The sequence below is a fragment of the Berghia stephanieae genome, chromosome 9 (assembly GCF_034508935.2).
Source record: "Berghia stephanieae isolate SIO BIC M18660-M18661 chromosome 9, UCSD_Bste_1.3, whole genome shotgun sequence".
Taxonomy (NCBI): domain Eukaryota; kingdom Metazoa; phylum Mollusca; class Gastropoda; order Nudibranchia; family Aeolidiidae; genus Berghia; species Berghia stephanieae.
In genome coordinates, this window is record NC_088368.1 from 47,317,593 (window position 1) to 47,340,092 (window position 22,500).

The following is a 22,500-nucleotide window of genomic DNA, read 5'->3' on the forward strand; positions in this document are numbered from 1 at the left end:
GACAGGATTAAATATGTTGATTATATTTGATTTGTTATGTTTGAAGAATAAAAATTCTTACGATGGAAATGTGTCTGGGTTGAGTTTTTTTTACCTCCTATGGTGGGCAGGAGGTCATTTGCTGTGTCTCTCCTATCTTTTCTCAGTTTGCTTTCTGTCTTTGACTTGGAATGGGATTACTTAGTTTTTTGACTGGCCCTGGCTGGAGTCCTTGACTGGGAGGAAACAGTCAAATGTATGTTTATAGTTTTGGGAGATCTTTTTTTCCCCTGTACATCATTTGTGTGCTAATAGTTATATTTTTTGTAAGCATTTGAGTGTGCCTCTCTTATTGGGGTCCTGTACTGGAAAGAACATGTTAAAGTGGCGGATACTGGGTGGGAATCCTGACCTCCCATAGTGGGCAGGGAGGTACATTACTGTGTCTTCTATCATCCCTATATCTGTTTTCCAACATGCTTTCTGTCTTTGTCTCCGAATGAGATTACTTGGTTTTGTCCTGACCCTGGCCAGAGTCCTAGCTGGGAGGGAAACAGTCAAATGCATAGTTATTGTTTTTGGAGAGGATATTTTTTTCTTTGTAAATCATCTCTCTGTTATGTATTATTGTTATATTTGTTATTTTGAATTTATAATGTAAGCATTTGAGTGTATTCCTCTTAGTGGGGGCCGTGCTTGTGTCCGGATGAGACGTATAGGTGATCTCAAACTAAGTACATTGGTGGTATGCTCTCGGAATCTACATCTGATCCTTATTTGTTCCCAGTTCCCCTTTGTCTTACCTTTTCTTGGATGCTTTAATTGTAATTCTAGAACTTTTTACTATCCCATTTTTCTTCCTTTTTACTGGCTGATATAACCTAAATGTGTTGCAAGCGCCGTAAAACCCTTAAAACCAAAAACAAAGTGACGGATGGTCAGCTGAAGTGTGGACACCCAGTGCATTCCATGGAAATATCAAATTGAGGAATTAAGGAGCAGGCACCAGTGGAAGAAAAAGATCTGAACAAGTGTGTATGAAAGGTGGCAGATAAAGCAAGAAAGAAATATACAAGAAAAAGAAAAAGCGTCCCAAAAAATTGTCAACCCAGAGCTGCCAACCTACTGCAAAAAATGCGGAATTGTACGCATTTTCAGCGATTGTATGCTTGTACGTATTTCCCCCAAGATTGTACCCATTTTCAGTGTACGTATATATAGCTCTTCGTTGGATGTTGTGTTACGCTGTAATTCATATTATTACTAGCCGATTGAGAAACCTTGGTGACCAAGTGGATGTTCATATATTTTTTGACCAATTATGATCTTCATGCTGGGAGGTCGAATTCTGAAAGGATTGGATTATAGTCTTGGGAACATCATTGTTGCTGCAATTGAGCTTGTGCAGTGTGACTTCATGTAACTATACCAGACCTGCCACTTCACGAAAAAGGAAATCAGTATGACATTGTAAAAAAATCAGTATCTGGGGAAAAAAATCAGTATGAGACGTAAAATTATCCAATGGTTGGGCTACTCACCTAATTCTGACAATTTGACACTTGTCACTCAAACAAACAAAGCGTCCCAACCCCCCCCCCCCCCCCCCTTATTTTTTCCCCAACACCCAAAATGGCACGCACAACGCCAATCTGGCAATCGGACTACTAACTTATTTAAAGATGGTGGCACTTGGTAACGAGTCAGAAGCCAGGGACCGCGGTGGTTTACCAGTACAGCTCGCTGTCGCTTCACAAAGGAAATGAAAACTAAATAACGCGCCGTGTGTGTTTTCTATCTGTGTGAGGGCATCACAAAGAGGCTCGCTACGTCATGTGATCTATCGAGGTATCGCGGGACGGGTCAAAGTTCACGAGACTTGAAAATTTTAACGTGCAACGTAAAGCACAAAGTTAACGTAAAAGAGAGGGGTGGAGGGCTGTGGGCCCTTGGTCACTTGGTGAAATCGGTACGATCGGCAAGTAAATCGGGAAATCGGTACGATCGGCAAGTAAATCGGGAAATCGGTAAATACGAAAAAAAGGTCTTGCAAATTGGTATGATACCGATTAATCGGTATGAACGGCAGGTCTGCTATACCTTCCTCTTACTTTCAGGATTGTAGCCATTTTGATGAAATCCCCATTTTGAGGTCCCATTGTACACATTCTCATCAGATAGGGTTGGCAGCTCTGGTCAACCTTGAGGTCGACTGATTTTTTGGGATGTTTCTTTTTTTTCCTCTATTTTTCTTTCTTGCTTTGTCTGTCACCTTTCATACTCACTTGTTCAGATCTTTATTTTAGTCCATGGGACACATTCTCTTGGAATGTAACTTGTGACCGACGTGTCACTGACATTTACTTAAGCACCTGCAATCCCAGAAGCCATGAAATGGATCCAGCACTGGTGTCAAACGATATGATGATGATGATCCTGGAATAGCCTTTTAGCTGATCTCAAGTACTTTGACGGTGTGCTCTTGGAATCGACATCTGTTTCCTATTTGAATCAATTCCCCTTTGTCTTACCTTTTCTTGGGTACCGTAATTGTAATTCTAGAACTTTACACTAACCCATTTTCATTCTTTTTTCTGGCGATTCCCCATTTGACTAAGCAATTATTTTTTTTTTAAACCCAACTTACTGGGTGGGGTTCCCTACCTCCACAGTGGACAGGGAGGTACTTACCGTGTCTTCTATCCCCTTGTTCTGTTCTGGCCCTGACCGGATACCCTAGTTGAGAGGGAAACAGTCAAATGTATAGTTATTGTTTTGGGAGATGATATTTTTTTTCCTTGTAAACCATCTCTCTGTTATGTATTATTATATTTGTTATTTTGAATGTATAATGTAAGCATTTGAGTGTGTTCCTCTTTGTTGGATTTTGTGCTTGTGTCCGGATGAGACTTATTGGTGATCTCAAACAAAGTACATTGGTGGTGTGCTCTTGGAATCTACATCTGATCCCTATTTGTTCCCATTTCCCCTCTGTCTGGCGATTCCCCATTTGACTATACAATTATTTTTTAAACCCAACTTAGAGCATAACATCCACTAAACGTGCTCAAAGCGCTTTTCAAAGGATCCCTGACCAACAGCAACACATAATATGTAGGACGAGACAGGAAGCCTGTTAGGCGATATTACAAAAAAAAAAATTTCTGACACAGACAACAATGTTAATGGCCAGTACTCATTTTACACTTGAGTATGGTGAGATATCTGAGTCAAAGAGCCTTTTCCAAGGACTCAATTATGCGCCGAGTGCTGCTCGAACCCAGGACCTTCCGATCCAAAAGCAATTGTCATATCAAAAGACAACATAACCGTAGTATTAAATATATGAATAAAACAAGGCGAGACAGAATATAATGTAAGGTTTTATTATCTGACAGTTGTAAAGAAAGGAAATAGAGAAATAGCCCAGGCAGATCGTTGTCCAAAGGAAACATGATAAATAAATAAATAAATATATACATGAGTGTGGGTGGGTACTTGTAGGAACGAGAGTGCTCAATAATTTAAGTTAGAGCATATAAAAATAAATAAATTCACTTACGTATTTTTAGTCAAAACAATCATTTCCATTTCCTCCATTTCATCAGTCGACATTTATCCGTAGAATATTCTATGGAGGACATGGAAACGATTGTTGTGGCTAGAAATATGTGAGTGAATTTATTATATATATATATATATATAATATTATATATATATATATATATATATATATATATATATATATATATATATATATAAAAATATATATATATATATATATACATATAATAAAAATATATATATATATATATATATATATATATATATATATTTGTGACCCAACGTCTCCAAACGGTATTATGTCAGCAAGAACCAAGACCTAGAAATGGAGTTTGTCACCACCAACGGGAGGGACGGAATTGACGTCACTCAGCTCTTTCTTGGTATTTTTAGCCAACCATTTTTATGAGTAGTTCTCACTAAATTCTATCAACCTGGCTATGAACCTTCAAGGTTGTTCATTGTTTGGTGTGTTGTACATTATATCCGACTGGCGGATGTTGTGAGCTTTTTGGCGATACGCATAGCGTCAATAGGAAATTTGGTTGAATTCTATAATATGTTATGGTGAAGAATATATACAGCTATTTCTCACAATGCGAAAAAACTCTTAAAAGTTTGTATTTTTTGGTTATTTTCATTCTGACTGACTGACTGCCCAGGATTCTAAACATCCAGAGAGAATACTGTAAGGAGATGGTGGGTTACATTTTACATGACTCTAAAAATATCATGTCATTAAATAATGCGTGACAATACTGGCCATATAATCCCCTCCCCCACCAGGCTAAAGGCAATAACAAAGAGGAGAGTTACGTCAACTTCGTTCCTTCTATAATACACATTAATCAGTTTTTAAATTGGAGGTCATGGAACTTTAAACAAATGAAAAGAGATCATTCTAGAATTCAAACTGCATTGTTTTTATCAAAACATCTTTTTCATTCATTAACTCACTCAATCCTAGAGCTTTTGCTACTTTTTAAAAGTGGAAATAAATGTATTAAAAATGAGAATGGACTTTGATAGTTTTATTCAACTATCATTCATTAACAAGTAAAATTTAAAACATTAGCTTTGATACTATGCTTATAATTTGTCTCAGAAAAAATGTAATAAATAGGCATGGGGTAAAAGTAACCCGGGTAAACTACAGATATAGTCGGTGTTAGGGTTGAGTGAGTTAACACTTTGTTTTGCTTATGGGGAAAAAAAAATATGTTAAAATAATAAAATCATATGAGCTCACTTGACAAATGAAGTAATGTTGATAAAATGACTGAATAAATTTATGTTAAATATTGTATGCCTCGTTGTAATGCCTACAATTTATTGTAATGCCTACGATTTATCGCACGTTTATAGATTGAGTATTACGTTTCATTAAAGCCCTGCCTTTAGGTTAACGGGCTAATGAACAATAAGCCAATAGAACAACTTCAAAAGAAAAAAAGAAAAATAAATAACCAAATACCAAACATGAAACGTTTCGGGTTCAAAACCCTTCTTCAGCCAACAGCAAAAAATCAGATTGACGACAGAGAAGAGTTGTTTTTTATATATATAAATCTATTTTCATGTTGGAAGAGTTTGACTATTTGAGGATTGGGTGGTGAGGGGAGAGTGAAAGAAGTCTTGATGAAGTGGATACCCGATGGAAAACGATACACGATGGAAAACGACACCCAGTGGAAAATGACACCTGATGGAAAACGACGCTCGATGGAAAACGACATAGGGAAATAGATAGCTAGACAAAGGCAGAAAGAAAACTAAAAAAAGCAGATAGTCGTCCTACATCCGATGGAAAACGACACCTGATGGAAAACGACACCTGATAGATAACGACATAGGGAAATAGATAGCTAGACAAAGGCAGAAAGAAAACTAAAAAAAGCAGATAGTCGTCCTACACCCAATGGAAAACGACACCTGATAGATAACGTCATAGGGAAATAGAGAGCTAGACAAAGGCAGAAAGAAAACTTTAAAAAGCAGATAGTCGTCCTACACCTGATGGAAAACGACACCTGATGGAAAACAACATAGGGAAATAGATAGCTAGACAAAGGCAGAAAGAAAACCCAGAAAGCAGAAAGTCGTCCTTCAGAACCATTAGGCTCGTGGAGCCGGAGTTTATCCCAATTTCTATTAAAGATTGAAATAAAATGGACATTTGACCACATTGATAAAGGAAATGAAATGTAAAATTTGAAAGGGTTGTAAAGGTTGACGAAGGAACCACAGGTCTGGTTCCATGACAGATCTATGACGACCACAGATCTATGTCTTCATAAAAAAATATAAGCTGTACACATAAAAATATTATATAAATAAAATGACAATATATACACACATCAACAACGATATCACATTATGTTGAAATGAACCATTGCACGTTAGCACTGACAAGTAATTATCTGTACCATTTTCTTTATAAAAACAAATTGTTAATTCACTCAATCCTAGAGATTTTTGCTACTTTTCAAAATTGGAAAAAATGTTTTAAAAATGAGCATGTGCATAGAAAGTTTTATTCAACTACCATAAACATGTAAAAACTAAAAACATTAACTTTGATACTATGCCTATAATTTGTCTCATAAAAATGTAATAAATAGGCACGGGGTAAAAGTAACCCGGGTAGACTACGGATATAGTCGGTGTTAGGGTTGAGTGAGTTAAGAGAGCAGGCACTAGTGTAAGACAACAAATATTCAAAGATGTTTGTAGGGAAACTGTTAGGCGAGACAGAAAGGAAATCAGCCCACATCGGCTGGGGTTATCGGTTGTAATTTGAATAGCAGATTGATTTTAGGGATGGTTTTCTTCTTTTTCTTTTGGTATTCAAGAGGTCTCAGGGTCGATCCTCAGTTGAGGTGGAATTATTTTTTCTTTCTTGTTGTTTTTTTTGTTGTTGTATTTTTTTTTTAATTTGAACTGGTTTCATTCACACATTTTCAGATCTTTATAAATAAATCTATAAAATCTTTTCTCCCAAAGTCGCTATAACTATCACTATAATTAATTAAATACCCACAATCAAATTAACTGGCTCAGAGTCCAACAACATAAAATTATTTTACTTTACTTTATCTATAGAGGGAATGCGACTGCCACCCGTTTCATTCATTCCCTTGATGAGTAACTTGAGTAAATTCATTCAAGGATCCACACACACACACGCAGACACACACACACACACACAAACACACACACACACAAACACACACACACACACACACACACACACACACACACACATGGCAGTACATTTGATTTGGGGGAAAATGTCATTTTATAAAAAGAGGAATTTAAATTCCTCCTCCTCCTCCAAAGATCGTGGATTTCCAAACGGAAAACCATCAACACTGAAATATGAGACATGAGATAACCTCATTATAGTGTTCACTACATTGGACACATCTAGGGGACATAACCTATATTATATAATATTAAATAAAATGCCATTTATAGAAGAATTTGAATTATGTGCATCGGTTTAGCAAAGAGGGAAAGAAAAACAAAAGAGTTTAACATTGTAACACGCGGCATTCGTAGTCATAGGATATTGAAATGAAGCGAGTATTCATCGATACAAAATTGTTCTTTAACAGAATTTCCTGTTACCCTCTAGTCTGGTGGGGAAAATTTGCCTCTGTGGATTTTGAATCGATCGGAATTTGAAGGACGAGTTTTTAGAGCCAAATTTTTAAGTACACGTTTTTTCCTGAGTACGTAAATTAACTGGTTAACCCTCTCCTTACCAATCATTTTCAGGCTTACCCAGCAGAAAATTTGATTTTTTAAACTCAAACAATCTCTCTACAAAACAACTTTATGATCTTATTAATCAAACAAAGATTATTCTTCAAAGTTGGTGATGTACAAAATAAATCTGAATAAGATAAAATTGTATTTTGTGTCGTAACAAATGTGACGATTTTGCTGTAGGTGGGAAGGAGAGGGTTAAAAGATAACGACTTTGTTGCAAAAACGTCACCAAAAAATTTTAATCCTTAAATCCTAACATTTTGAATTTAAACTTCATTTTTTCGATCTCGTTTATTCTGACATATCACCACACTGACACTGTGGGACACATTTGTCATTCTCTAGTCCATCCAAAACTAAAGAGGCGAATTTCCCCACAAGACAAATAAATTACCCCATTTTAATTAATGATAATTTAAATAACAACGTTTCTAACACGATTTGCCAATGACAAACTGTTATGTGAGATTCAAATGAAAAAAGAACTGCTGCTGACTGTAAGGAAAGGCACTTTTGTCGCTCGGTGTTTCATGTAAATTTAACCTATAAATAGTAACAGATAAATATACAACTTACAACTTGAAAACAAGATAAATAATTGTAATGCCACTACATCAGGAATGCCCTTTAATAACATTTTTTAAAAGGCTGAAAAAATTTTCTCCTAAAGAGCAAATGTCAAAATATTCTGTGCAAAGATTCTCTTCATTAAACGGTATCACCCTTAAATCATAGAAAAGGATAGGACACATATCCATTCAACTTCCACTTACCGGTTGTCTTTAACTAACCAACGGTATCACCCTTAAATCATAAAAAAGGATAGGACACATATCCATTCAACTTCCACTTAACGGCTGCCTTTAAAAAACCAACGCTTTAATCTTTTTTAAAAAATCAAATCACCAACACCGAACAAGATCAGCCTGAAAATTTCAAAAAGCCAGTTTTAGCTGGAAAAACGAGCATCCCTGCTACTTTAACTGCACAACTAAAAAAAAAACAAAAAAAAACTACAAAATTCAACGCACCAAATTATACATAGTAAAAAACTAGCTAATGAATCAAACAAACAACATTCAATAATCCTAGATTTCTATAATGTCATTCTGACAACCAGTATTTTTATAAAATTATATAAATGATATAAGTAGCATGTTTGCTTCCATAATGATGTACAAAGTAAATTCTTGTATAACAAATTGTACTCTCTTTAAATAAATTATAAAATAGATAAATTATTATTATTTTACCCTGAAGCATTTATTTGCAGCCACGCTTATTTGTGGACTGGACAGACAGAAATTTCTTCACGATGATTTTTTTCATCAACAAAATCACAGAAGCTTGTATAACATAAAGCTCTTATGTAAGATTTAAAAAGTTATTTTTGTAATTGAATATAAGTGTTAACAGTTGAGAAACTATAAATATGGCACAAACTTTACACCTCCAGGACTGGACAATATACAATCTACATTTTGGGTCAAAACCCTTTTTCAGCGTTTGAATATGATATCTCTATGAGGTGATGGGGATTGAAGATTAACTATTCATTTTTTTTCTTATTTTGCTGAAGAAGGGATTGTAGCCAAAACATCTCTTGCCTAATCTATGATAATCATTGCAACGTTGTGTAATTTTCCTGTCCTGCTTTCCTGATACAAAACGTTTTTGTATTTTTGTTTTATGTAAATGTTGCTGCGTGAAGCTCAAAGATATAAATAACAATGTGAAATTGAATGTACGCTTCAATATAATATACGAAAACAGATAAAATGGACGTTTCGGGTTTCCCCTTTATCAACAAAATAGGACAGTTTTGTCCTGTTTTGTTGATAAAGGGGAAACCTGAAACGTTCATTTTATCTGTTTTCGTATATTATATTGAAGCTTACATTCAATTTCACATTGTTATTTATTTTTGTGATAAAATCTCTAACCAATGCCGTAAGTGGTTTTATCCTAACAATCTTGTCTGGCCTTTAATTCGTGGCCATTCTACCAGGCTTTGCTGTCCATAAACTTCTTGACCACGGCATAAACTTCGGAAATGTCTTTTTCTGCCGATATCTGTTAGAGATTAGAATATAAATATTCATGAATTTAGAATTGGTTGGTTTTGAATGAATACAAGGCAATAAATCATGTTTTGATAGTTGATGTTAAAGAGGGAGGCAAAAGAGAAGGAGAGAAAGAGAGAGATAGATAGATAGAGAGAGAGAGAGAGAGAGAGAGAGAGAGAGAGAGAGAGAGAGAGAGAGAGATAGAGATAGAGGGATAGAAAGAGAGTGACAGAGAGAGAGAGTTGGGGGGGGGTGGCAGAAACAGAGAGAGAGAGAGAGAGAGAGAGAGAGAGAGAGTGACAGACACAGAGAGAGAGAGATAGAGTTGGGGGGGGGGGGCAGAAAGAGAGAGAGAGGGGGGGGGCAGGGGACAGAGAGAGAGAGAGAGAGAGAGAGAGAGAGAGAGGGGGGCAGGGGGGGGGGCAGGGGAGAGAGAGAGAGAGAGAGAGAAGCACAATGTTTGAAACCATTATATTGGAATTGTAGATGACCTTAATTCCAGAACGTTCCTCCCAAAGTGGGTGTCATACCACAAGACCACATGACTGTATTTATAAAACACATTTTCACGAAGTGACCAAGTTCATTGCATTTCACAATGTTTCATTTATTCCCCCAGCAGGCCATCTGGAACCATACTTACATTTCATACACTACCTGTTGCCTGTTATTCATCCTTTTGTACTAAAACTCATTACAATACAATACGCAACACTGTCTATAGCCAGGTACTCATTCACAACTGAGTCTTTTCATTTCTTGTAGTTATTAATATTAATTAAGATGACTGCCTACATCTCTCACGTTTCTTAATAAAAATAATATCCCCTTTATCCATTCCCAAGGGTAAATTTGTCTCTAGGGTCTATTCCAAGGGAAGACTGCAATAACCCAGGAGTCAGCCGCAGAGCAGCGCCGCAAATTGAGCTAGGGCAAGGTGACGACTTGCTCAAGGCCACACAGTGCAGCAGCGGGTGATCAAACTCTGTATCTTTCGGGTACGAAGCAAAGACCGTACCACTGAGCCACGCTGCCTCTTAACTACTTTGGTAATAAACTAAACTTTAAAATGGCTGTAAAAGGGGAGATAATGCTCATTCCTAATAATCCCTAATTATTCTTACAGTCTGGACGATGTTTTGTTTCTGGTAATGGTCGATAACCGGTTTGGTCTGGTTATGGAACGTGGCCAGCCTCTTTTTGATCGTCTCCTCGTTGTCATCGACACGGCCACTCGTCTTGCCGCGTTCCAGCAGACGTGATGTCATCGTCTCATCGGACACATCGAAATACAACACATTGCTGCAATGGGCAATCTGGAGACACAGAGGAAGTAGGAAGATTTATTCATCTTTATGCTACAATACTAGATTTTTTATGAAAACAGTAAACAATGTTGTTATTATTATTATTATTATTATTATTATTATTATTATTATTATTATTATTATTATTATTATTATTATTATTAATATTATTATATTATTATTATTATTATTATTATATCATCATCATCATCATCATCATCATCATCATCATCATCATCATCATCATCATCATCATCATCATCATCATCATCATCATCATCATCATCATCATCATCATCATCATCTTCATCATCATTATTACTATTATTATTATTATTATTATTATTATATTATTATTATTATTTATTATTATTATTATTATTATTATTATTATTATTATTATTATTATTATTATTATCATTATTATTATTATTATTATTATCATCATTATTAATATTATTATTATTATTATTATTATTATTATTATTATTATTATTATTATTATTATTATTATTATTATTATTATTATTATTATTATTATCATCATTATTAATATTATTATTATTATTATTATTATTATTATTATTATTATTATTATTATTATTATTATTATTATTATTATTTTTATTATTATCATTATTATTATTATTATCATTATTACTATTATTATTATCATTATCATTATTATTATTATTATTATCATTATTATTATTATCATTATTATTATATTATTATTATTATTATATCATCATCATCGTCATCATTATTATCAATAGAACACACTAAGAAAAGGAACAGAATATGTGAGACCAACAAGAGGTGATGTAGACTCTAAGCAGAAGTTGACTTTAGGGGTGTTGACGTAATGCTGATTCCACTGTGATTTTCAACTCAAACAAAAACCAAAAGATACAAAATGACCTACCAGGGATTCGAACCGAATGCCTTGATCGAGCTCCCTGGGGTATCCGTCAATGAGGAAGCATTTGGTCTTGGCTAGATTGGACACGATGGAATCCTTCAGCAAGGCTAACACTTCATCCTTGGGGAAGAACAAAACATTTCTAATAATTGTCATCAAATCACATCATAAAAAAAAAACCTTGAGCTTTTATATAGCGCAATATCCACTAAACGTGCTCAAAGCGCTTTACAAGGGGTCCCTGGCCAACAGCAACACATAACATGTAGGACGAGACATGACGCCTGTCAGGCGATATTACAAATTTTTGGGACAGAGACAACGCTGTTAACGGCCAGGTACTCATTTTACACCTGAGTATGGTGAGAGAATGTGAGTAAAGAGCCTTCTCCAAGGACTCAACTATGCGCTGAGCGAGGCTCGAACCCAGGACCTTCCGATCCAAAAGCGAGTGTCAGAACACTAGACCACACAGCCGCATCATTAAAGTGTTACATAGGTATACGATATAAAAGTTTAAGTGAAAACAAACGACGTTTCAGCCTTTGGCCTTTTTCAAGTTAATGATGACAAGACGGAAATTATAATTTTTTGAAATAGGCATCAACTCTCAAAAATATCTACAAATGAGATACTAGTGGGTGAAAATGCTATTAAACCTAGTTCTTGTGTGAGAAATCTTGGGGTGTATTTAGATCAAGGGTTATCCACGGAAGATCATGTTAAAAAATATGCCAATGTTGTAACTATCACATAAGAAACATTGGAAGAATCAGACAGTATATTGATGAAGAAATTACAAAGATGCTTTTTAATTCGTTTATTACTAGCAGATTAGATTATTGCAATTCCCTTCTCATTGGCTGTCAACGTAGATTAATTCATCAACTACAAAAAATTCAAAATAAAGCGGCTAGACTTATAAAATTAACGAAAAAAATAGATCATATAACACCAGTTCTCCAGGAATTGCACTGGCTTCCTGTGAAGTATAGGATAAAATTTAAGATATTGTGCTATGTTTTTAGATGTCTGGATGGATTGGCACCTGGATATTTGCAGGAACTGATTAAAAATATGAACCCACTCCAAATTTAAGATCATCTCAGTCCAACTTCTAAAAGTTACCACCTCAAAATCCACTTTTGGTGAAAAAGCCTTTTCATTCATAGCTCCACGCCTATGGAACGCACTAAGTCCTCGGACAAAGTCCTGTGAAAATGTATCATCTTTCAGGAAATGTCTGAAGACTGAGTTGTTCCGCAAGGCTTATTTTTCATAAAATAGATGTTGCTTTGATTCTGTTTTTTGTATGCATGCTTATTATGTATCATGTAGTGTCGTGATTTTCAATTTTGTTGTTTTTAAACATTTTTACTTTTATTATGTAAAACGCCGCAGAGCCCGATTAACGTGGATGTTGAGGCGCTATATAAATTCATTATTTACTAAGTAAACACGAAAAAACAAAAGGTAAAACATTGTTTGTTTTGTGTTGTTCCCTTATTTATGATCACATTTAATTCCTTTATCTTTCTCGTCAGTTAAATGCCCAAACAATAGATCACAGTTATACGGTCTAATATATTTTACTATGGATCTGAACCTGAGTTGGTAACATGCCAGTTAATTGCCCTATCAATAGGTCACAGTTTATACGCTCTATATCTATTCTACTTTGGAATCAAACCCCAGTTGGTCAATTAAATGCCCTACCGATATATCAAAGCAATACTGTCTATATATATATATATATTCTACTGTAGATTTGAACCTGGGTTAGTAACGTGCCAGTTGATTGCCCTACCAATATATCAAAGTTATATATATATATATATATATATATTCTACAATGGAATGGAACCCCAGTTGTTAACGTGCCATTCACACACCCTACCAGTCAACGGTAAACCATTTCAATCTGTTTTAAGCAGCAAATTCCGACTTACCAAAGGCACAAGTTCTCCTTTCTCCATGATGGCATTTAACCTTTTGCCCCTTTCTGACCCTGATTTGACCTCAGCCCTTAAAAGGTCACCGGATGAAAGATGGCAGAATCCGTAATCCTTGACAATGTTGGCACATTGGGTACCCTTGCCGCTTCCAGGGCCACCTGTGGGGATCAACACTGAGACTTCAATCCTCTACCTTTTTTTAAATCGTTTTTTTTTTTTTTTTTTTTTAAATAAGGTTATATAATAGATAGAAACCAACCTGCACTTATTTGCAGGTCTGATAACCCAATTCCTTATGGGCTCATTGTTGTAATGGAAATCTCAAAAAATGACGCACAATATTGTCCATTACAACAATGTTAAACGAGGCTTATAAGTGGGTTCGGATGAGAGACCTGCATACATGTATACGTTGTATGAAACCCATTGGAGTTCAAGTGTTTTGTACAACTTGCCATCTATAATTCCCAAGTCAAAGCGATTCGACAAAGCTGCTAGAGAACCCGTGGAAATTCAAAAGTCATTTTTATATAATCGATACAAAACAGCTTAAAAAAAAAACTAAACAAAAAAAAACGAAATATCTAACACGGCACGTTTCAGTCTCAAAACCCTTCTTCAGCCAACAACAAAGACAATTAATTTTACTTACCGATTACAAAGACAATTTTGCTTTCTTTCAAAGCTTTTTCTGTGGCTGAAAAGGAAAAGATGATAAAATAAATGAAAACGGCATCGTGCAAATCCAGCCGTGACTTTGAACAGTTTGATCTCATTAACCAGTTAACTGCCCTACTCTGGACAGACAAGATATTTTAAAATTTGGCCAGAAAACTTGTCCTTCAAATATCCATCGATTTAAATGACCCTCATCTTGGCAAAAAATCTCAAACCTGGGACTTCGCAAAGTCTTCCTTGATATCCCAGGTTTGATAGTTTTTGCCAAGATGAGGGTCATTTAAATCGATGGATATTTGAAGGACGGGTCTTTATAGAGGACAGCATTTAAGTGGATAAAAAAGAAAAATATGTGGAGTTTTCTCCCCTTCCCTATGTAAAATTTGCCTCAATATCAAAATATTTTTTCAAAACCTATCTAATTTTTTTGTAAAACATCTCGAATCTACAAGATTCATAGAATTGTTACAAAATCATTACAAAATCGTTACAAAATCGTTACAAAATCATTACAAAATCATTACAAAACCATTACAAAATCGTTACAAAATCGTTACAAAATCGTTACAAAATCGTTACAAAATCGTTACAAAATCGTTACAAAATCGTTACAAAATCGTTACAAAATCGTTACAAAATCGTTACAAAATCGTTACAAAATCGTTACAAAATCATTACAAAACCGTTACAAAATCGTTACAAAATTTTAAACTATAAGCAAAACAAATCCACTAATTTCATATTACTCGATCTGTCTGGACATCCGAAGGAAAGAGTGCGGCTATGTGGTCTAGTGGTATGACACTCACTTTCGGATCGGAAGTTCTTGGGTTCGAGCCTCGCGCTCGGCGCATAGTTGAGTCCTTGGAAAAGGCTCTTTACTCATATTCTCTCACCGTACTCGGGTATAAAATGAGTACCTGGCCGTTAACAGCGCCGTCTTTGTCCGAAAAATTGTAATATCGCCTAACAGGCGTTATGTCCTGTCCTACATGATAAATGTTGCTGTTGACCAGGGACCCCTTGTAAAGCGCTTTGACCACGTTTAGTGGATATTGCGCTATATAAAAAAGCTCATTAAATTAAATTATTAAATTAAAGAGAAGAAGAGGAAGATCCAGGGCTACTACTTGTAGGACGGCCCGTACTCCAAAGAATCTGCCCAAACTTCCTGCAACTAAAATTGCTACACCACCTTATGATTCAATATGCAACCTGTTCATTATTAGTCCTCCCAAGGACTGGTTACATAAACACACTTCCAAGGAGTTTGGAACTGGAAGAGTAGAAGATGTGGCGTCACGACTTCTCTCCCCTTGTTTTCTTCATCAAGTTCCCTTTGACCTAACACCGGATTCCCACGGTTGGTCACATATTACATTTTCATACCTTCGGCTTGGTCGAATATCTTTTGGACTTGAGAGAAAACTTCATCTTTGCCACCTTCAGCACTCACCTGTACAGAATTTTGATAGAAATTTGAGCTTTTATTATTACAATGAAATTTCTTTTGATTTTTCTTAAAAAGGGACAAAAAATCTTTTTTTTTTTTTTCATAATTATAATATTTTTAAGGGAAAATGTATTACTATGTATTTTAATGAACAATGTGTTATAACCTATGTCAGTCAAAGGCTTCTATTCGCCTGCCTACATTATCTATGAAACATTCTTTTAATGCTGACAATAAATAAATATTTGAATTGAATTGAATTGAATTGAATTGAATTGACATCAATACAAATGCCAAAATAGCATCAAGGCTGTATATTTTAAAAATTACCTTTTCTTGTTTCAAAAGATTTTTGGGAGCTCATTGAGCTTTTTTATATAGAGCAATATCCACTAAATGTGCTCAAAGTGCTTTACAAGGGGTCCCAGGCCAACAGCAACATTCAACAATTAGGACGGAACGCCTGTCAGGCAATGTTACAAATTCTTTGGACAGAGACAACGCTGTTAACAGCCAGGTACACGTTATCACCCGGTACGGTGAGAGAAAGTGAGTAAAGAGCCTTTTCCAAGGACTCAACTATGTGCGCTGAGCAAGGCTCGAACCCAGGACCTTCCGATCCGAAAGCAATGCTGCACAAAAGATTTTGGTAACCTTTAAAATTACCTACAGACAAGGAAAATGGGTAACGAGAATTTGTAACATTTATCCGTCATGTATGATTTGGAAATAGAAAAACCATAAAACTGGAATTGTCTCACTATCTGGTGAATAAACCTTTGAAATCTTTTTGAAAACCCCTTACTTATTAATTTAAGTGAATTACTTTTTAATCTTAGAGAATAACCTTTTTTCATCTATCTAAGATCTGCAAATTTAATCAAATCTAGTTTTTAAGAAAAAAAAGATTTTAGTGCTTTTTTTTTTTACAAAATTCTATTAACTATTATCATTAACTATTCTCAAAAACAAAAACAAAAAAAAGAAGGAAAGAAATAGTCCAGCCATTTACAGATTTCAGCTTTCCCTGAGCGGCGTAGTAATCCGCTACAGGCTTTGTGATGTCATGGAAGGTTTTCAGCCTCTTTTTGATCGTCTCCTCATTGTCGTCGACACGCCCACTCGTAGCAGCTCTGGACAACAGACGTTTGGTCATCGTCTCATCCGACACGTCGAAGGACAGGACAAAGTTAGCGGGTCGGATCTACACGGGTGATAGACATACGAGTTTATCAATAAAAACATTATAAAAATTGTCATAAAATAATTTGTTCATGGATGAAGACGGAATTTGGCACCAAACTGTTCTGAGTTCGTATTTAGTCCTTTTCTTGAAGCTGTGAAATTCTAATCTGTACATTTCTGTTTTTCAGACCATTCCAAACACTTCACAAAGCCTTAATCCATATAGAAACAAATTTCATTGTCGTTTATTATGCACCCTTTCTCTTCTAGAAGTCTTAAAATGCAATATTCCTTATGGCCTAAAGGCATGTACTTATCTCAGATATAATAATGATGATCAGATGTGATGTGATGATGATGATATAAAACCAATATAATAGTAGTAATAATAATAATAATAATAATAATAATAATAATATAATTAATAATAATATAATAAAATAATAATAATAATAATAATAATAATAATAATAATAATAATAATTAATAATATAATAATAAATAACAATAACTCGTTACAGTGTATAATAATTGACAAGCAAAAAAAAGAGAAATGAACCCAAGACTGAGACTAACCTGGTCCTCGAAACGTTTCCCTTGCTCCAGTTCCCTGGGATAACCGTCAATGAGGAAACCCTTACTGGTGTCTGCTTTCTTCAACATGGCCTCTTGTAACAGCTGTAATACTGTGTCCTGTCCAAGATAGAATCAGAGTTGATATAGTAATAATAATAATATAATAATAATAATAATATAATAATAATAATATAATAATAATAATAAATAATAATAATAATAATAATAAATAATAATAATAATAATAATAATAATAATAATAATAATAATAATAAATAATAATTAATAATAATAATATAATAATAATAATAATAATAATAATAATAATAATAATAATAAATAAATAATAATAATAATAATGATAATAATAATAATAATTAATAATAATAATAATAATAATAATAATAATAATAATAATAATAATAATAATAATAATAATAATAATAATAATAATAATAATATTTAATGATAATAATAATAATAGATAATAATAATAATAATAATAATAATAATAATAATAATAATAATAATAATAATAATATATAATAATAATAATAATAATAATAAAATATCTGTAATGTTCATGAAGGCAATTTTTATTTTGGTTATAGCATAGACGTGCACGAAACAAAAAGTGCGAAAACACAAACACATGCGCACATGCGCAAATACACACACACACACACACACACATACACACACACGCACGCACACACACGTGCACACATGAGAAGAAAGCAAAACTTATCTCTCTCCGTACTGACAATTTTCCGGACTTTCCCCAAAAGTCAACCCCCCCCCCCCCCACCCCCAAATAAAAAACATCACTCCTCCCCCCCTCCAACATACACATTCTATGTTCAAACTCAAAACTCAAAAGGAATAAGAACTACACACTATGCATAATGGTGCTCATCAAAACACATTTGACAACACAGCATTGATTTAATCATCACTATACCAAAAGGACACACTTTGAGGAAACCAAAGGTCAATGTCACAAGGACACACTTTGAGGAAACCAAAGGTCAATGTCAAAAGGACACACTTTGAGGAAACCAAAGGTCAATGTCACAAGGACACACTTTGAGGAAACCAAAGGTCAATGTCACAAGGACACACTTTGAGGAAACCAAAGGTCAATGTCACAAGGACACGCTTTGAGGAAACCAAAGGTCAATGTCACAAGGACACACTTTGAGGAAACCAAAGGTCAATGTCACAAGGACACACTTTGAGGAAACCAAAGGTCAATGTCACAAGTACACACTTTGAGGAAACCAAAGGTCAATGTCACAAGGACAGACTTTGAGGAAACCAAAGGTCAATGTCACAAGGACACACTTTGGGGAAACCAAAGGTCAATGTCAAAAGGACACCCTTTGAGGAAACCAAAGGTCAATGTCACAAGGACACCCTTTGAGGAAACCAAAGGTCAATGTCACAAGGACACACTTTGAGGAAACCAAAGGTCAATGTCACAAGGACACACTTTGAGGAAACCAAAGGTCAATGTCACAAGGACAGACTTTGAGGAAACCAAAGGTCAATGTCAAAAGGACACACTTTGGGGAAACCAAAGGTCAATGTCACAGAGACAGACAGCCCTGCACTGGAATCCATCCGGAAAGAGGAACAAAGGAAGGCCAAGGTCAACCTGGAGGAGAGACCTTCTAGTAGAGAGAGCTGGGGAGGTCTGGGATGTGTTGGCAGGAGATGGAAAGACTGGCCAACGCCACAGAAGAGGATGGAAACGGTTCATCGGTGGTCCATACCCACTGTGGGATGAAGACTGGCCAACGACAAAAGAGGATGGAAAAGTTTTGTCGGTGATCCATACCACTGTGAGATGAGGACTAAAGAGATATCATAATAAATAATTCCTCAAATTTTGTAATGGACAAAATAAATCAGAATCAGAAAAAAATGTTGGTTGTATCGCAACGAATGTGACTATTTTCCTGTAATTAAAAATAAACAAAACAACAAGAGAATTTATATAGCCCAATATCCACTAAGCTGAAAGCAGCGTTTGTATGTTGAACCCATGACCTCAAGAAGTCGGGAGAGCAGTTCAAGATAGACACAGAGTTTGATACAACCTTTTTTGTGGAGTGGTGGATAGTTCTGACAGTAGCGCTACCCTCTCCCTGGCCAGGCGGAGTTGTCGTAACAGAAGGTCACGGGTTCGAGTCCCCATCGCTGTAAATTTTTTTATTATTCTCTATTGTCGTCTGACATTTTTCTACTCACTTCATTTCTTGTTGTTGTTTACAAATTGTCCCTGACCAATCGCAACACAGGACACGTAGGACGAGACATGATGGCTGTTAGGCAATATTGCAATTTATCCGACAAAGACAATGGTGTTATCAACCATATACTCATTTTACACCTGAGTACAGTGAGAGAATGTGAATAAAGAGCATTTTTCCAAGGACTCAACTATGCGCCGAGCGAGGCTCAAACCCGGGAACTTCCAATATGGAAGCGAGTGTCGTAGCACAAGACCACATAACCGCATTATATACAAATTCTATCAAATCAGGAAACGTTTTCCTCACCAGTTGGACGAGTTCCCCTTTCTCCATGATGGCGTTGAGTTTCTTTCCTCTCTCAGACTTGGAGGCCACTTCCTCTCTCAGCAAATCCCCGGAGGACAAATGGGTGTAGCCGTATTTCTGTACGATCATCTCACACTGGGTCCCTTTACCACTGCCTGGGCCGCCTGTCAATGGAATAATAATAAAAATAACATTGATAGACGGCCAATGTCCATCTTATGTTAATGTTACGTTTTACAAGACATAGCTGACGTGGGAATTTTAAGAAAAACTAAATGTTACAATTTTAAGAAAATTAAATGTTACAATTTTAAGAAAATTAAATGTTACATTAAGAAAATCAAATGTTACAATTTTAAGAAAATTAAATGTTACAATTTTAAGAAAATTAAATTTTACAATTTTAAGAAAATTAAATGTTACATTAAGAAAATCAAATGTTACAATTTTAAGAAAATTAAATGTTACAATTTTAAGAAAATTAAATTTTACAATTTTAAGAAAATTAAATTTTACAATTTTAATAAAATTAAATGTTACAATTTTAAGAAAATTAAATGTTACAATTTTAATAAAATTAAATGTTATATTAAGAACATCAAATGTTACAATTTTAAGAAAATTAATTGTTACAATTTTAAGATGGTGGTGGTGGTGGCGGTGATGATAATGATGATGATGATGATGATGATGATGATGATGATGATGATGATGATGGTGGTGGTGGTGGTGGTGGTAATGATGATGATGATGATGATGATGATGATGATGATGATGATGATGATGATGATGATGTTAATGATGGTAATAATTATAATATTCTGCAAGATATTTTTAACAATGATAATGCTACTGTTCATGTTAAACCTTATACACTGGGCAACACCTATGTATTATTGAAAAAAAAGGGGGCGGGGAGGAGAGAGAGAGAGAGAGAGACGGGGGGTATGTAAAATTAAAAGAAAAGCTAACCAGTAAAACAGCCAGTGAATTTGACATGAAATATAAAATATCTGTCAATGAAATTCTACTTACCAACCACAAACACAACTGGGACTTTTATTGCACCTGAATTAAAAAAAAAATTAAAACAATAAACGTCATTGGAATATTTTTAAAAGACATTTGATAAACTATTAAAAAAGGGTGCAGCCAAAAATGTTGCTAAATGTTTTCAATTTAGACAATTTTACAAGATGTAGATGTATCGTATAAAGAATAGAAATATATTTATATATTTCTGTAATTATTTATTTTTCCATATTAGGCGATATATTATAAATGATTTAATTGGCTCATATTTATTTATTATCATTTATGAATTCATTTATTAGTTTAATCAATTATTTATTCATTTTTTAAATATATTTATTCATTTCTTTGTTTATTTATTTGTTTGTTTTTAAAATATATTTATTCATTTATTTCATCTACACCTTTTCCGTAGCAAATATAACAAGTTTCCAAAGCAAGTACAACATGTCCAAAACAAATTCGACGTTATCCAGCGCAGATTCAAGTTTCCAAATCAAATTCGTCATTCCTATTTGTCTATAGTAATTTACGTCACTTAAAGTTAGATAAAATTCATACCCACGTTTTAAAGACCAAATATCTACGTTTTCCAAATCAAATTCACCGTTTCCAGTGCAAATTCAACATCAACAATTTTTGTACAGGAATAAAAATAAAAATAAAATGAAATAAAACAATATAAAATATCATTATTATCATCGTCGTCGTCGTCATCAATCATCATCATCATCATCATCATTCATCAACGTAACATCATCAGCCTTCTCCCCATCAGTCAAGGGCCAAGGGAACTCACTCTGATTATGTCAACAAATTCGTTTCCCTGACGACTCAGTTTATCGTCTATCGTCTGCTGCATGTTCTTCTGATTACCGGTCCATAACACAGTGCGTTTATACTTACGAGTTACATCAAAATTCACCCAAAGCAACTTTAAAACAAAATAAGTGATGAAGACAAACGAAGTCTGTACTGTATAGCTGTTTTGACATTCTACTCGGTCAGCAAATGCGAATACATCGGTAAGTTACTGACTCCATAGCGAATGATAGTGATAGTGATAGCTAAGAGTAAAGGGATTGAACGGCCCGATCACAAAATAATTTGCGCAAAGAAAAACTAGAAATTCATTCCAGTTTAAATCGAACCCGGCACCTTCGATCTGGAATACAACGCCCTGATTAAAGAGCCCTTACGCTAAGCAATGCGAAACTTTTATTGTCAGCACTAATGCTACGACACAGAGTATGAGTCGAGTGGTAAGGCAGACTTCTGTGTGCTTCGATAACACAAGGGAAATAATCGTAAATTCCTTGACAACCCAACTCTTTTAACTTCATATGTTTGGGTGCAGATCATCGTAGACAAAGTTGAAACTGTCGAATGACTGACGTAAAGCCTCATTTTCTAAAAGAGGAAACAATAAATGATTGAAAACAACA

The 22,500-nt window shown here is 34.7% G+C and overlaps 2 protein-coding genes across 2 annotated transcripts in view; one reads left to right on the plus strand and one right to left on the minus strand.

Moving 5' to 3' along the window:
• LOC144980365 (whirlin-like) overlaps positions 1-22,500 on the plus strand; it is a 60,022-nt gene that overhangs the window by 8,923 nt on the left and 28,599 nt on the right. The window lies entirely within an intron of this gene.
• The window catches only part of LOC144980360 (uncharacterized), a gene marked incomplete in the record, with an annotated part of 216,919 nt that continues 200,787 nt past the window's right edge, over positions 6,369-22,500 (minus strand). The window contains 10 exon segments of the mRNA XM_078928058.1: positions 6,369-9,390; positions 10,508-10,699; positions 11,616-11,732; positions 13,562-13,725; positions 14,220-14,264; positions 15,635-15,701; positions 16,711-16,902; positions 17,460-17,576; positions 20,024-20,187; positions 21,059-21,091. Coding sequence (XP_078784184.1) covers positions 9,319-9,390; positions 10,508-10,699; positions 11,616-11,732; positions 13,562-13,725; positions 14,220-14,264; positions 15,635-15,701; positions 16,711-16,902; positions 17,460-17,576; positions 20,024-20,187; positions 21,059-21,091 — 1,163 coding nt within the window.